Source organism: Barbatula barbatula (assembly GCF_947034865.1).
Source record: "Barbatula barbatula genome assembly, chromosome: 6".
Lineage (NCBI taxonomy): Eukaryota > Metazoa > Chordata > Actinopteri > Cypriniformes > Nemacheilidae > Barbatula > Barbatula barbatula.
The window spans coordinates 20,464,631-20,481,242 of record NC_136765.1 but is presented as its reverse complement, the minus strand read 5'-3'; the positions used below and the strand labels follow the sequence as shown (position 1 = coordinate 20,481,242).

The 16,612-nt window shown below is 38.7% G+C and overlaps 1 protein-coding gene across 1 annotated transcript; it reads right to left on the bottom strand.

Moving 5' to 3' along the window:
- Positions 1–8,476: 8,476 nt before the first annotated feature.
- On the bottom strand, positions 8,477–9,800 carry gsc (goosecoid; the record flags this gene model as incomplete). Its single annotated transcript, XM_079458214.1, has 3 exons — positions 8,477–8,620; positions 9,029–9,288; positions 9,485–9,800. The coding sequence occupies 3 exons, from the start codon at positions 9,798–9,800 to the stop codon at positions 8,477–8,479; spliced, it is 720 nt and encodes a 239-aa protein (XP_079314340.1).
- Positions 9,801–16,612: the final 6,812 nt, after the last annotated feature.

Here is a 16,612-nt window from a genome sequence, read left to right as displayed (position 1 = left end):
AAGTAAAATCACCAGATAGCCTTTCGACGCAGAGCACTCCGGTCTGTGCTGATTTCCCACAAACCCATCAGCTAAAGTTACAGATGCAAATGACAGAACCCACCGTATATTGTGTGTTTTTACTCCAATTCCCCATTCGCTGTAAGCATTTGTTAATCCCTCAAAGCAAGACACACTCCCATTACTGTCGCTGTACAATATGTGGGCTCTCTCCTTTAGGAGGGCACAAAGACCTTGAAAAGACCCACTGTGATGCCACCCACAACACTATTAGGTTTTTTTTCAGCAGGGATTCATCACATACCAGTAGATACAATTATAGTTTCTATTCAAACCAATACAATTCCCATTATAACCATTAAATCCAGGGTCCTATTGGTATTTTTTCAGCAGGGAATATATCTTCAAGGTCTTATTCTGTGTGCCTGCTCAAAATCTTTGTAATGATATTTTGCTACATATAAGCCGTAACTGCAAGATTCGGCCTCTGTGACACCTTTGTAACGTTAGTGTAAATGTGTATTTAGAGCACTTTGAGACGTCTTTATTGGCCTTGTCCATCATTTGAAGAACACACATTGAACTTTGTTCATTTGACGTTTTTGCTCACCTATAAGATTAAAATGCCACGATGTTGTTGTCATCTGTTATTGACTGCTGCGGTCTTTGTGTGTGCGTGTTTGTCTTTGTTGGGCGGAGTTTTGAAAGAAAGGTCGGGGGACTTTCATGTAGCGACTCCTAAAAGAGGGGTGCGCATAATCAAGGAACACCAGTGTTAGTTTGTTTACAAGTTTCCATTAACTACATGAGGTGTTACAATAATTTCACTTTTGACAGGTAAAAGATATTCATTTAATTTTTCTAACATGTGACTCTAAAATGGCGTGTTGCTGTTAGAGTTATGTTCAAGCATGAATGTCACCATGTTTCCGTGTTTCCGAGGTAACTTAAAGGGCTGGTTTACTACCAAAATCGTAATTTCCCAATGTTTTACTCAGCCTCAAGGCATCCTAACTGAATAAGGTTTTCTTCTTGAAGAATAATGCAGTAATAATACCACCACGTATCATTTTAGTTCAAAGCGGTAGAGGTGTTGACTTTTTGAAGCTCCAAAAAGCTAATTTTTCCATTTTTTACTCACCCTCAAGGCATTCTAACTGAATATGGTTTTCTTCTTGAAGAATAATGCAGTCGGAAAAGATAATACCACCACGTATCATTTTAGTTCAAAGCGGTAGAGGTCTTGACTTTTTGAAGCTCCAAAAAGTGCATCCATCGATCAAAGAACTGCTCGACACGGCTCTGTGGTCTTAACAAAGGTCTTCTGAAGCTAATCGATGCGATTGTTTAAGAGAGATATCCATATTGAATGTGTTTTTTACGTTGTCTAGCTTCCGTCATCTCTCAAAGGCACGTAACCCAGAGGCATGTTTTTCCGGCAAATGACGGAGACCAACCCTCCTGCCAGAGTAGACCATCCTATTGGAACAAAATGAATAATGTAGCGTTCGTCACCCCTGCGTGCCGGAAAAACAAGCCTGGTAGTAAAGTATCCCTTTAAATCATAACTTGTAATTCTTAATGTTGACGATTGTTCAGTTCATACGCATTGTTGTGTGTTTGTCATGAAAATACACAACAAATAATAAAAAATAGAACTCGTGATAAAAAACCACGCTTACATAATTGTTATTTTGTGCTGTAGCGCTAAAAAAAGCTCATTGTCTTTCAGTAAGTGAAAAATAGATATTGCCCAGTAGGCTACATCATAGTATTTCTTCTGGTTTTAACACTTATACGCTACGAATATAATTTTCCTGACAGAAGTTCCACAACAGGTCACTTACAATTGATCTAATTAGACGTTTCTGAAAGGTATGTAATATCAAAACTATTTGCATCCCCAAAACCTGGCCCCATTTGCTCCAGATTGCTGAATCAAAAAATGATCTTTAACCATTTCACAATTAGGTATTAGAATAAAATAATTAAGAAATATTTGTTTTTCATTGAATATTTCAGTTATTATATATTTGGCCCTTTTACTATAGTGTCTCATTGATGCCCATTGGACCACACAGCTCCCCATTGATTCTTGATTTCAAATGCTCCGGCAGAAATTAACACAAACTATTAATTTCTGTCGCGAGAAAAATACCACAGCCTGACATTGAATTCCGTGCCAAGAGTCCACGCTCTGCACGGGAACAGACGGGTCTCTCAGGGCCGACATCTGCGCAGGCCGCGCGGCCGGGGCGTTTTGTCATGTTGTTGGCGCAGTTCTGTCACTCTGAGAGAAACAGCATAACCATGTTGATTAGGGTAACCTTTTGGGCAGAGAGTGGAAATATGCTGTCAGCTCATTACAAAAATACATAAGCTCTCACATTCAATTACTCACTTAGCAACGGAAGATTAGTTTGCTGGAGCTGCCAACACGAGGTCAAGAGAGTGAGACTGTAATCAGAGGAGTTTGAGAATTGCTGGTGTATAAGTTTCGCTTTTACTCCCCCTTCATGTGGATTCCTCCTGCAGCCTGCTCTCCTGACCCTCCTGCTGAAGTCAACCCATAACGCTGATAAATATTTACTCTAGCGCAGTTCTTTTTCCCCCTCGGGTCTTAAGTGAATTTCATAGTTCATAAAACATCACACGGGCTCTTTAATGAGAGCTTCCCGCTCCATGCAACGGGGCCCTCGCGAGCCTCCGATTATGCGTGTTAAACTCGGGGCAGAGAAGTGTAAAGCCATCCGCACTGCATCCCACCAGCAAACTCACTTTGACTGGTGTGAACCCTAAGCAAACACACACACACACACACACAGCAAACATGCACATCTCGTCTCGTGCATGTGCGCAAACATTTTCTGCACATTTAGCAGGATTCTTCATTCTGTGTGCAGGCAAGCATGATTATTTCTAGAGAGGGTTTATTGATGGCCAGTAAAACTTCTTTAATGAGAAAGAAATGGCACTGAATCAATGGACGTACAGTAAGAATGAAACCCCCCAGCTCGTGAATCAACCAGAGGCCCTGGTGTGAGACGCCGCCACCCACCCACCACTCCGCTGGTGCTCACAGCCCTCCTTTTCCAATACGGATCAAATCTGTTAATGCCTGACATTGGCTGTAAACCAGCTGTCCGTCAGAGGCATAGGACAGATTTGTTATGACTGAAGGGATTCGGGGTAAAGTTGAGATCTCACACGGCCCTGTTGCTTTGATTGCATGTTTAACCTATGAGATATGTTTTGTGGAAAGTAGGGTGCGTGGTCGATATCGTCTTTCGGGGAATTAATAGAGGAAAATAGCAGGATTGGGGTACATTTCGTTGCACTGTACTTGTATGTGTGTAATGACAATAAATTGAATCCAATACAATCCATTTATACTCTCTCTGATTCAGATTACCTAAACAAACAAAGAATACCTGGACAGTTTGTGTTTTAGAAACAATTTATCATATATTATTTTAAGCTGCTGTCACGCAAAAAAAGTTTGAAAAAGACCTGTTGCGTTACTGCTGTCAGCCACTAGAGGGCAGCTTTGAACCCCTGAGCACTGAATCTGAAAACCCCAGTTTAAATGTGTTCATAATTAAGCTAAGCCTCAACACACACTTGTTGAATGACTGTTTTGATTTTTACCCCACTGAACTTTAAGTCCAAGCTCTCTTTCACTAAAAACTGTGATCCATGATCTTCAACGTTACAGCTCATGTTTTTCACAGGATTATACGTCGCACGTTTTATTTGCAATGCAGGTCTTGTGGAACTAATCTCTTGGGTTTAATACCCCATGCATGTTAGATAACAAATTACCTTTGATAGATAACACATTGCTGGACTCGGGTTTTACTGTAGACACGTCCCTCGGAATAGCACACAAGGCCTGAAAAGTTTGCGAATGCTTACAGAGCAGTTCATTTGTCACAGTAATGTAAATCTGTCATTGTGATTTATTGATAATTCATTTGTTGTGAAAATGCTTTGCTCTAAATCTTTGTTTGCTCTTCATCCATCAGAGTGTCGTACATCATCGGGCCTTTGGGTTTTCCGTTGAATTCATGTTTCCTCATGTTATTACAAACCGTTTTTGATATGCTTGTTTGAATTCCTTGCGGCCTGAAAACTAAATATAGAAGAATTATAAAGCCTTTGTATTCGAGGCGTATATACTTGTGCTTTATTATATACAGGAATTGTCCTATGAAACTGTCATTCTTTTTTGGACGTAAAATGATACGCACTGTCATTTTCAATCCGGAAAGAATGACTCTAGGAAATCATTTCTTCAATCATGTTTATAGTGTTTTGGGACAGACCTTAATGATAGGATATCCCAAACAGCATGTTAGATTTTTCCTGATGTTATTTTTTCCTGTCATTCAAATTGGATTTGACTTTTAAAGCCTGTGCAGATTCTCATATTCAGATGTCATTCGTCATTCAGAATATGAGCTGCCTGTGTTGTTGGTAATTCAGATGTATCGCCTGTAAATGCCTGTGATGTTCTGTGTCACGAAAAAGTAAATGAATCCCCACGTTGTCTTATTTTCTTTCAGCTCTGACCAACTGAAAGGCAAAGGGCGCATTGTGAGTTCACAACCCAACTGCTTCCCTGTTAGGTCAAGGCAGAAGCCTGTCAATTGTGGTGTGCTTTTGAGGTATGCGAATCTGCCTTAAGGTTGCAAAATAACACGAATGCTAATCCGGGCGTTCCTGCAAGCACATTAAAGGTCTTGAACCATCTGTCTCAGTGAGTGTCATACTGCAAACCTGCCTTGTGCCTGTTCAGCGTGGGCTTACACTTCTGAGTCTTGTGATCCCCGGGGGCTGTTCTGGACGAGAGCCAAAAGTTCTACCGCGGGTCAAATGTGTGCACTCCCCCTCCCACTAACCCACAGGCGGGTGCCCTGCTCACCCCGTACCCGCTCCCCTCCAGAGGCAGACTGAAGTGGAGGACTGAGGTTAGCCCACACTGCTAATCAGCACTGAAACCAGGGCCGTGTCGTATGATGGGCCCTTCCTGATTTCCAAGCAAACCATCGTGGTTCCCCATAGCACGCCTCCACGAATGAATATACAGCACACAAGCACAGAAAACACACACACATTCGCCATAGACACAGCTTATTCGTATCGCTCGTGTTTGTTTGGTTTGGCGTGAGACGTTATGCCTTCTCTTAAGAGCCAGACCTTAAAGGCCCACAGAACATAAAGATGTGATCTGAACCCTGTAAAATGAGGGGAAAGTTGGCTAAGTGTATGATTACCTGATTTACCTTGGAGAGATAAGTGTCTGTGTCTGCTTCTAGCTGCCGCTCTTGACCCAGTGTCCCCTGCTTTTCAGCGACCGGGCGGTTTTGGAGAGGGGAGACGCTAACCGAAGGCAGTTGGTAGCTACTCTGTTGGAATGAATGTGGTGACAGGCACGGTAATTACGCACGCTGGAGGAGAATGAAGGGCCACGGTTCCTAGAGCCTGTTCAGGTGCTAAACTCACAAAATACACACTGGTGTGTGCTCACGTCTAAACTTCAAATTTTGAAAACATAGCTGGATGATGTTGCCTTGTAGGGTGAATTTGTTCTAGTGTATCGCAGAGGGAAAACAAGCACAAAACCACATGTCACCCCACTAAAATATGGTAATGATACATGGAAAGACGTTAAATATGTGTATTATTTGTCTTTCTTTCTTCCTTCCTGCGTTAGGAGGCCATTTTATAGGTTGTCGAAACGCACCACAGAGATGGCCAACACCCTTTTCTATCTTTAGTTGGGGGAATCCACCCAAACTGTCACTCTTCTGGACATGACTCTTAAACAAAGTTCGATAACGTCTGCCATTTTTGTAAGGAACGAGTCAGCTTATCAGAACAAAAAGATTTAAATTATGTCATAAAAACACATAGAGGAAAAAGCACAGCATGCGAAACACAAAAAAAATATTGAAAGGGGGCAAAAAGCAGGATTTCTTAAAAAGCAGTCAAGGGACTAAAGATTTATCTACTCCTGGACTTAACTCACTGGCTAATTTTTCTTGGACTCCACCTATGTTTTTCCAAGTGCTGGGAACTATGCATAAAAAGGTCAAGGAAATAATGTTTTTTCTTAAGTTTCTATTAAATTTTTGAAATACTAAATTACAGTCTGAAAAAAGGGGGGAAAAGCTAGCAGAGATTAATGGCCTTGGTCTTGTGCTTTGTATATCTCACTGGCACTAGCAGAAGAAACACTTTATAAATCACACTAGACATGTGAAGGATTATAAATGCAACATGCTTTGTTTTCTTGGTTTGTGTGATCGCCAAGTCTTTAAGTTCCTACTCTGCTCTCCTTTAATCTGTTTTTTAAAAGCCACTGACGAAGCTTAGTGTCGTTATTTATTTTTTTGTTTGATTTCAGCTTGAGCTGCTGTTTTAAAATGAGGAAGAGGAAAAACGCACTTAAATGAAAACAAAGGGAGACTATGAAATAAAATCGCTCCTGTAACTATATTTACTCTGAAGAAGTCACAAATGTTTAAATTATACATTTTAAAAAAGCACCTAAGTTTTTGATGGATGGAATGTTTAGTCAATTTAGTGACGATCTCGCCTAACCAACTTCATGTCTGGTAAACATGCTGCCCTTGGTCAATATACCATATTCATAGACCGGTCCTGGATATTTGTTTCTGATGATAAATAGCCCAAATACATATAAGCACAAATAAATATTCAGAGTCCACACTGTTGCAGCTCAGACTTAAGGCCTGTGTTTCATCAACAGCTACCCTCCAAATTGTCAATTTAATCCTAAAAGAAAGTGTTTTAAGACACTGGCAACCTTCCAGTGGCACGAATCATGTTTAAGTAATGTACCTAGCAACGCAATAATAATGTTTTATTTACATGTATATGCAGTGTCCCTGTCAACACACACACACTACAGATAGGCCTATAGCGCAATTGAGATGTTAATGATTTTTCTCCATCTTCTGTAAATGAAAATGTGGTCTGCTAGGCCTGAATACACCTACATAATAATAATACATTTTAACCTGGTCGCTTGGAATTATTGTCTTAAATACTATAAGACTTTATAGTGACCTAAATGACAAAACACCGCAAAGGTTTTAACCACGACAATATCTATAAACATCTTCTAAAAAATATTTTAACACTCATCTTTTATTTTGAGTGGTAGGAAAAAGCAATAGTGATATCCCTTCAATGATACCACCACATGCTAAATATTGATAATTAAAATATGCGAATAACTGAAAACTAAAAATAAAGAAATTCTCATGGTTTTCTCATTCCATTTGATTTCAACGTTGTTTGTTTATCCGTTATTTTTTTATTTACCGCAACCTTTTAAACGCATAAAACCAGTGACTACAATAACACAAAATAAAAGCCACATTATTATAAAGGAATATTATTCTCAGACATATTTTCAATTTAGATGCAGTAATAAATGTGTATAGACGTAGTCTACATTAAAATATTAAGAACTTGCATTAAATTCCCTAAAGTGAGGAAACAATTACGGTCGAAACTCCTGTAGCGGAGGAAAAATTGTTAAATGTATAAAGTGTTTTAATTTTGATCATATGTGGTGCAATTGATTTATCTTCAATGGTTTCAATTGTTAAAATTAAGTACATTTCACTTAAGAAGATGGTTCACATTAGAACAGGTGGTGGTCCCGCATTTTTGCATATCGTGCACCATGCGCTACAAGTCACTTGAAAATTTAATCGATCAACTCTAATGATTTGACCTCGAAACATATTAATAAATCAAATAAAGACTTGATACATTTTTATATTAATTATATAACCTGCAAGCAGTGTGCTGTCAATTTTATCTCGCCCAAAACATTTAAAACCTACATTCTGCCGAATAAAAAAATAATTTTATATATTACCATTTAAGATTATGATATATATTATAATATAGGCCTAACCGTTCAGCGAATGACGTTAAAGAACAGGTCTCATCTTAAAATAAGTTTTTGATGCAATCCAAATGCATTTTGAGGTCACATTTACAACATTTTAAAAAATAGGCCAAATCCAACAATTTTATTAGATATTATTTTAATACTTGCTCATGTCATTTTTGTTTTCAGGCGACATTAATCGATGCTTTAACCAATGTTAATTTCTTAACGTCCTGCCATCGTACATGTCTGCAGTCCAGTCCATAACATTTCCATTAGGTACATCCGATTACGACAAGACTTCAACTAAAAGGTTTTCAATATATACCAGGTAATATTACTATGGCCAGAATCCATGTTATTTTTGTCTGTGTAGATTTAAATTAATATAAATAACAATATCATTGTAAGAAGTAACATTTACTATACATCTGTGCAACGGCATGACAACACATTTTACTTCTACTCACATGGTACTTTACAATATTTACAAAATGTCCGAATTGTATTTGTGCAAGATTTTCCGGTCTCGTTTTCTATATATCAGCTGTCTGAATCCACATCGCTTTTGCCCTCCTCGACTTTCTCTGTGGTTGTTTTCGTGGATTTGTTCCATTTCTGTTCTGATTCCTCTGACGATGACCTTTTCTGTCTTCTCCATTTTGCTCGTCTGTTTTTGAACCAAACCTAAGCGTGGACAAAATATAAAATGAACGATATGTAGAAACGCACATTGCAATGATTACAAGCTGAGTTATTTTAATGCTCAAAATGATGTGGCCTGGTTGGTTCTTTGAGCACGAATTCTCTATTACCTTAAAGTATCTTTAAACGTTTAAAAGTTTCTGTTGGTCATCTTATAAATTACAGTTTTTAATAATTAGATCAATAACTTTTGAATGTGCATTTTACATGTCGGGCAACTATTATTGGTTATTACAGTAAAGTAACAGCAGTGCGTAAATACAAGAATAAACTTAATTGTATCATATACATGAAATATGCCTGGTTTATTAGTATCACTCCTATTTTGTTTTACAAGTGATAAGGGCAACTTTAGTATAAAGTGTGAATAAGCATAAATGTTTTACTCACCTCTACTTTCTCTTCACGTAGGTGCACCTTCCGTGCCAACTGCTCCCTGGTGCCAACGTCAGGGTATTTGGTTTCTTGAAAAAGGTTCTCCAGTGCCTCCAGCTGCTCGTCAGTAAAGATGGTTCGGTGTCGTCTCTTGCGCCGACAGTGTAACTGGTTGAGTAGTTGCAGTTCTGTTCTAGACAACGTTCCCACATTCATGTACGACATCATTTGATGTGGCAATGGAGAAATAAGCACCGATCCGGTACTGTCGTAGCCTTAAAATACAACAAAAATATTTTAAGTACACTGAAGTCAGTTTAACGTTTTTAAAGTTAAACGTTTTATTAAATTCAAAGCGTTTAAGTATAAGTAGCCTAGATCATGCTTTAAAATAAATGCGATTTATAAAATATGCATTGCAATAAATTATTACAATAGATAAATACTGAATAAAGAAAAGTAAAAAAATACCTGTAGGAATGCACGGGCATTGCTGCGAACCAAGGGTTGGTATTGCGCCACAGCAAGCTGGCCCAGTCGGCCCTTGGACATGAAGTTGTCCATAATAGTAGTTGTTATAGCCTATCCTGGTTCCGGTCACCGAGTGTAAACTAGGAGCTGGAGGTGCCGTGTGAGAATACAGTCCGTTAAAATCGCCAGCTGCTGTGTACAAGGATTCCGTCAAATTGGAGAACACAACCGGGGCATTCCGATGGAGCAGAACCGAGTCCTTGCAGCTGGGTCTCCCTGCCAAGATGCTGTCGATACTAAACATCCCAGCGGGCATCACAAACTAGAAGACGTTTGAGATTGGGTTTCAAAAAGTAGGCTACTAAAATGTTCTCGTAGTCCTCTTAAAGATCACAGGTTTTCCTCATAGTCGTGAAAGAGCGAATTATCAAAAGTTTTTATCCTTTGGAATGCAGTTACAGCGACCGAGCGCAACAGCTTCAGTAACTCGTTTGTGGCTAAGTTGAACTCCTGCTCTGTTTTATACCCGGCTGACGTCATTGAAGGATTTGTGAATGACTTCTCCAATAAGAGATTGGCTGGGTTTAGGGTTAGCACACAATGGCGTGAAAACCCCCGATCTGTGTATTGAGAATTAATTTGATTAAGTTAATCCGTACTATTTGCTGATTTTTTTAAAACAAATTGTTTAGCACCAGTCTGGCTTTTTAACGAGCTCAGAATAATTCTGTAAACAAACAGATCTATAAATTGATTTTACATAATTGTCTGTTGTCATGTCTTCTTATTAAGGGGAATACATTTTCAAACATGTACAAATATGTCTATGCGTAAAGGTGAGTTTGGTGGGTTTCCGTGCGGATGAGAGACGAGCGACTTCACAAACTACTTCTCCAAACTCATTCTGAGTCAAAGCAGGTGAGCTTCCTTTTTATTTCTAATTTGAAATTTATAACCACAGGCTCTCGGATCACCAGGCGCACTATTAAATCATTTCTTTTCATAAGCCATGTCATATATTTTCTATTTTCTTTTCTCCTGTAAACGAGACTCTAAATAATAAAGTGCAAAACCTCTCAACCGATGTCCACGGATTCCGCTGCATTATAAGCGAGTGTATCTTAAATTGCTTAATAGTACATGTTATTTGCAAAACGCTCGGTCTGACACGACTGTCGCGCTCTGTCCACGGGAGATAATGCTGAGCAGATTAGCGTGTTTACTCCATCACGAGCGCATTCCCGGTAGGGAGGAAATCGCTTGTGTTAACTTAAAACACCTCCAATAAGCACGCGCTCAATGAACATATGACCCTCGCTGTGATAAGATAACGACCATTATCGACCCCATTCTTCAGCTCTAACACATACTTATTGCAATTACACTGGCTGATCAAATGAAATTTGCATGAGGAATGATACTGCTCAGTGACATTGGCTATTCAATTTATCACCAATATCGCACATTTGTAATGTTTGAATGTTTATTGGAAAACCAGAGAATATCCAAGCAGTCCGTGGCATGACACGGAGTTGATTACATTTAAGATGTAAATAAAAGAGTGATTATGTGTTTGCGCACTGTACCCAGCGTCTAAAAAACTATTTAATTTGATGGAATTTCACAAAACACTAACAGTAATGATTCACTTTAAGCACATTTTTTTTAAATAATGATTTCGACCACTCCACAAAAAATAAAAAAGTTATATTACAGAACCTGTTACAGTTGCTCTTGGACACGACAGAGATGGTTGTTCTGTAGCCTATACGCTAAAATATTTGTAAGCAGAAAATGAAACAATAGAGCTCTATTAAAATTTCGGGCTATCAACGGTCGAATGTTATCACAAAGGCCACCGAATACATGTTTAAAGACAGGGCCATTTACGCGTGGAAGTTTGCTTTATTAAGCGAGACAATTACTCCCAAATAGGTCCCCGTTGTTTCAATAATGGCATGTTTAACGCGCAATAAACACGGGAAAAAGGTGATTAAAAATGAAAGGATGCGGAAATTATTTAACTTTGTAACCTGACTTTCAAAGGAACATCATGATGTTTGGTTTATAGTAACGAAATGTGTAGTGTTTTTTATCATAGAGGAGATAATTTGAATTAACTTTGCCATGGATTTATGCAGACTAAAATGAGTAAACAAGCTACTAAACAGTCTAATGCCATAAATGCCTTATGTGTCGGCAAAACGGGTGCTTTTTATGATTGCTTTAATATAAAATAACGTTACACTGTATAACTTCCAGTATAATTGTGACACACTGATTGGCCCTTTGCCATCAGATATGTAAGCGCTTTAGGCTGTTATGACTGAATGACAAGATACTTGCTTTTTCGGTTCGGTTTTCTGGGCACTCTGTAATTCAAAAAGGCACCTATAGCATTATTTTCTTTTTTACATGTATCTCAACTTTCGAAAAGCGGTGAAAAGAGGCAGTGAAAAGGATCGGGGAAATGAGATGGCCATTTGAAATTAAAAGCCGCCAAAGAGGTGCAAAGCCACCACTTACAATCTGAATAGCTGACATCAATCACGGTGCGTAAATGGCGGCTCTGTCGACAGGCCTAGACAGGCCTCTTCAATAGAGGGTCCACACACCGGCATCTTCACGCCACAACATATATTACAGGTCCTTGATCTCCAAAATCTATCATAATGCAACAAATCAAAAGGGACTTTGTAATAAAACCACATTTTAACTAGCATAAACAAACCTCAGAGCGCGACAGGCTGTCAGAGACTCCAGATAGCCCGAAGCGCAATTCTCCCTTTCATTTTATACATGTCATGGTGTTTTGACATGTATAAGAAAATGAATAAGACAGAAAATATCTGTGTGTGTGAATAAATGAACGTCAAGACAGACAGATAGGTAGATTCCACATCTGTGGACCTCCAAAGAATGTGTTTGTGGAGTGCCAGACAGAGGGAGAACCACGACCAGTGCCAGACAGCAGTATTTGTGTTTATTTCCTGTGTATTTCAACAGGGATCGAGAGAAAAGGGGAACCTGGCACTGGATTAAAATGAGGTTCTTTACATTTAATATATCATTCCACACTGGTGCAGGCGAGAAACTCATATTTATTGTTCATGTCATATAAGGAGTGCCTATGTCTTTTGTAAGACCCCCTGAGTTGAATTCTGTAGTGCTGAAACACAGGCATCCAATACTGGTGCAGTAGTTCAGCAGCTGCCTTGCGCCCCATGAATGTTGACCACAGTGAATCACATATATAAGGCCTGTCACAAAGATTATACATTCAATTTAAGAAAACACAATTCCGGGAACAGAGGCTGGTTACTCACTTACTCTATAAATTATCATAAGGGTGTTTTTAGATGCATAAATGCAGAATGTGTTTGGTTGTACTCATTAAAATCGGTTTGCAGTAGGCCTTTATTTATTTAAAGCTTAAATCATATAAAAGGTTTTAAATTGCTATCTCTTTTTTGTCAGCTTAGATAACAGAATCAGTTGCATTTATTATTTTAGCCCTTTCATGAAATTATTTATTGAAAGGACGTGTTGTTGAAGTTTATATGTTATTCTGAAACATCATCTGTAAGATTAATTTAATTTTTGTTTTAATTTAGTGCTTGTCACTTTAAGATGATGAATGGTTATTTGCAAAAAAGACAGGACAAAGTTCTCCTCATTTAAACTAATTTAAACTACAACACATTCGGGGCATACACATCATATGCACCTTTCTGAATTAAATATGATATAGTCAAAATATTTTACTTGATTTGTTCCAGTTTTTAAAATATTGTCACTGCCCCTATAGGGCTTTCTCTGTGATTTCCTATTTAAAGAGTCTTGTTAATTTCTCACATTTTACCCAATTTCCCAAAGAATTTGTCTTTGAGAACCTGTCATTTTGCATAAAAGAACCTCTCTATGGAAGGCCTTATTAATCATAATTTCTAGTGTGAAACTATCAGCCAGTCTTAGTAATTACTGATTATAAGCAGCTGTACCGCTCTGAGACAGGAGTGTATGCAGCAGGCTGTTATCTAACCGTGCATTAAGATGAGAATCAGGGACACATTTACACATCTTAGAATCAAACATCTCTCTTTGCACTCCCTCTCCTGTCAGAAGGCTATTGTAAAGAGCTACTTTACCCTTGCAGGAATAGCAAGAGTTTCAAATGGGCTCCGAGGAACATGACAGTATCATAATGCAACCTAGAATCAATCCATCAAAACATCAGGACAGCCAATGACATAAATGAATTGAATGCAGCATATTAGTGCGTTAACTCAGGCTTCTTAATGTCCTGTGACACTTTAATTTCTTTTAATTTCTTTCATCTTTTCCTGACACGTTTAAGCTTTAAGTGGTATTTACTCCTGTGATGTAGCCTGTTATTTAGATTGAGGTGAGATATTCTGAGGTGAAGTTTCTGTTGACTTCTCATGTACAAATGTGGTTCTCGTGTATTTTTTGTGGTTTACATTAGCCATCATTAGTGTTTGGACAATACCATGGACAGCAACAATGATGTGTCTATTAAATGCTTACCATTAGAGGGCACAGGTGTGCAAAAAGACATAGTGCAAACACAGATTCTTATCTTACTGGCGTGACTGCATAATTGAATGCACAACATGAATTAGTCGTGTTATTCTTACGCTCCGTTAAAGTAAAAAGATATGATTGACAGTCCGTTTTGGAACAATGCAACAAGGGACGGTCTCTGCAATATTTTGCTGTAATAAATTACACAAATAGAGCCCTTGCTGATTGCTTACATTGGCTTCTTTAATAAATGCGCACACATGTTCAATTAATTCGTGCTAATTCATCATTTTATTTCCGGATGATGAGGGGAAAGAAGAGAGATAGTAAAACAGAAACATATTGTCTGGATCTGGGAGGTATTACGAGAGAGCACCTGGACCGACGACGGTAAATTAGAATGGAAACTCAATCTGAGAGCTTTACCTCGGTCCGCTACTGATGGTGGTCTCTATTAATCCATTACAGGTGCCAAAGACCTTGCCCTGGCTGATACAGGACATTTATTTATCATTCCTCATATTTGTATAACTTTTTGGTTCCTCTCTGTAAATCGTCGCATAATTCTGCATACAATTCTTTATCTCCCTTTTAATCACCTTCAATGAGTCACTCAATAAGACACAATTACTGTTATTACAGCCATGTTTTATTTACCCCAACAGTTATTTTTTAAATGATTTCTATTCATGTGTGGACAACTAAACAGCCTTGTAAAATGTTAAGATAACGATTATATTTATGGGGCTATCGTGAATTGCTCAAACACGATACCTTGCACAGGAGCAGCTCTGTTTCACTTGCCTTTGGAGGTTCAGGACAAATTACACAGTGCTGCCTTTGTGATTTACAAATAACAGAACGTGCCAGCTAATAATCTTTAATATCCACTGATGACAGAATGGAATTAGCCGCATATTTTCTCCCAAACATTCAATTTTCTTCCTTCTCGTTGTGTAAGCTAGGCCCTAATCCCGTCTTTATGCGCCGGGGTATTAACCCTATTGAGGCATCAGTGTATTGGCCCCTGCGGCCCGGGGGCGCAAAGCGCGCGCTCGCTTGGACTCAACGCACCTTTTGTTAGCGCGCAGAGGCGCACGTTGCCAGCGCGCGGGTTATTCAGCAGCCCGAGCATCAAATACAGTATTACAGTTAAGCTATGTAATAATTACCCTCATTAGACGTAACTGGAGCGCGCGGTGGACGGATTTGCTAATAAAGCTTCACTAATACTGTGTAGGCACAGGAAACATATCATAAACATAATTCAATAATCATTGGAAATACATATTAATGTGGCCTTCCGACCCCGAAACTGTCCACGTATTGCCCGGGGTTGTGTTGTTGAATTTATTTCCCCTGCCATGCTGCGGTCATTTCCCATATTTCAATTCAATGAATAAAATGTTTATCCAGCGCACAGCTCCGGGGAAGTCTTAAATGCCTCAATACAAATAAAAAGTTTTGCTTTTCCGTGTGTTTATTTTTCCGACGAGGCAGAAAAGGTCGTCGGATTCTCAGAGTCAATGGCATTGATATTTCAACGGTCATTATTAAATGCGCAGGTTAAAAACACAAGATGGAAACCTTTAGACAACCCCCGTTCTACATATTGCATTAGCGTCTCTTCAGAATGTTGTTATTGGCTCATTTCGAAGAGTTTGATTTTATCGTGAGCTGATTCAATAAGAACAATGTGTATCTGAGTTTTGTTGTGGCGCACCAGTGCTTACAGCATTGTTTGAATCGTTGCGGTCTGGGCTTCATATAGCTTTACTTTTCAACTAAGGAAAATCCAGAGAGCAGCCAATAAGAGGAAATTTGTTTTTAAAGTGGAATCTGTCGTATTGATTGTGTTGCTTAGTGGTCATCGAAAACTATTCAAACTTCAAAGATTAGGAATGGAAAAACAATGTCCTTGACAACTGTCCAGAATTGGAGAAGAAACATTTTGCATGTATTAACTTTCTAATAAAAGATACTAAGATATAGAAATGATATATATAAATATGTAATAGACACTACAAAAATAAAATGCTAAATGCAATATTTCTTTTAGTTTTTTTCGTATCTAAGTATTACTGCTTACAGGGCATTAGAGATTTGCACCTGCACTTTTCATCTGGTGGTCAACGGCCTCATCCAGCACAGTGAATTGCAGATCGGCAAGGAATTTGTGTAGTGAATTGAGACGCACCTTGCCAAAGGGAGAATAGACACTGGCAGCTCAGAGCACAATGGTGAAGCTGAGATTTGAACTCCATTTAGTTTAATTTCCCGTGAACTGTAAGGCAAGGAAGATTAATGAAATATCCCCAAATCCATCCTGTTTTATTTCTATTAAATCAACAGTGAAATGCAACCACCAGGCCTGTTTGTGGATGGAGAATTCGGATAATGTTTCCCCATTCAGCTAAAGGGACCTCGTGGCTTCGTGGCAAAGAATCATGCTGAAAATCCAGCCGTTCCTGAAGTCAGCCTCTCAGATTGCACGCCATCCTTTAGAAAAGAAATGACCTCAAGTTATTGAATTTAGTACCAAATTACTGTCACGATATAAAATAATCAGTTATTTCGCTGTTC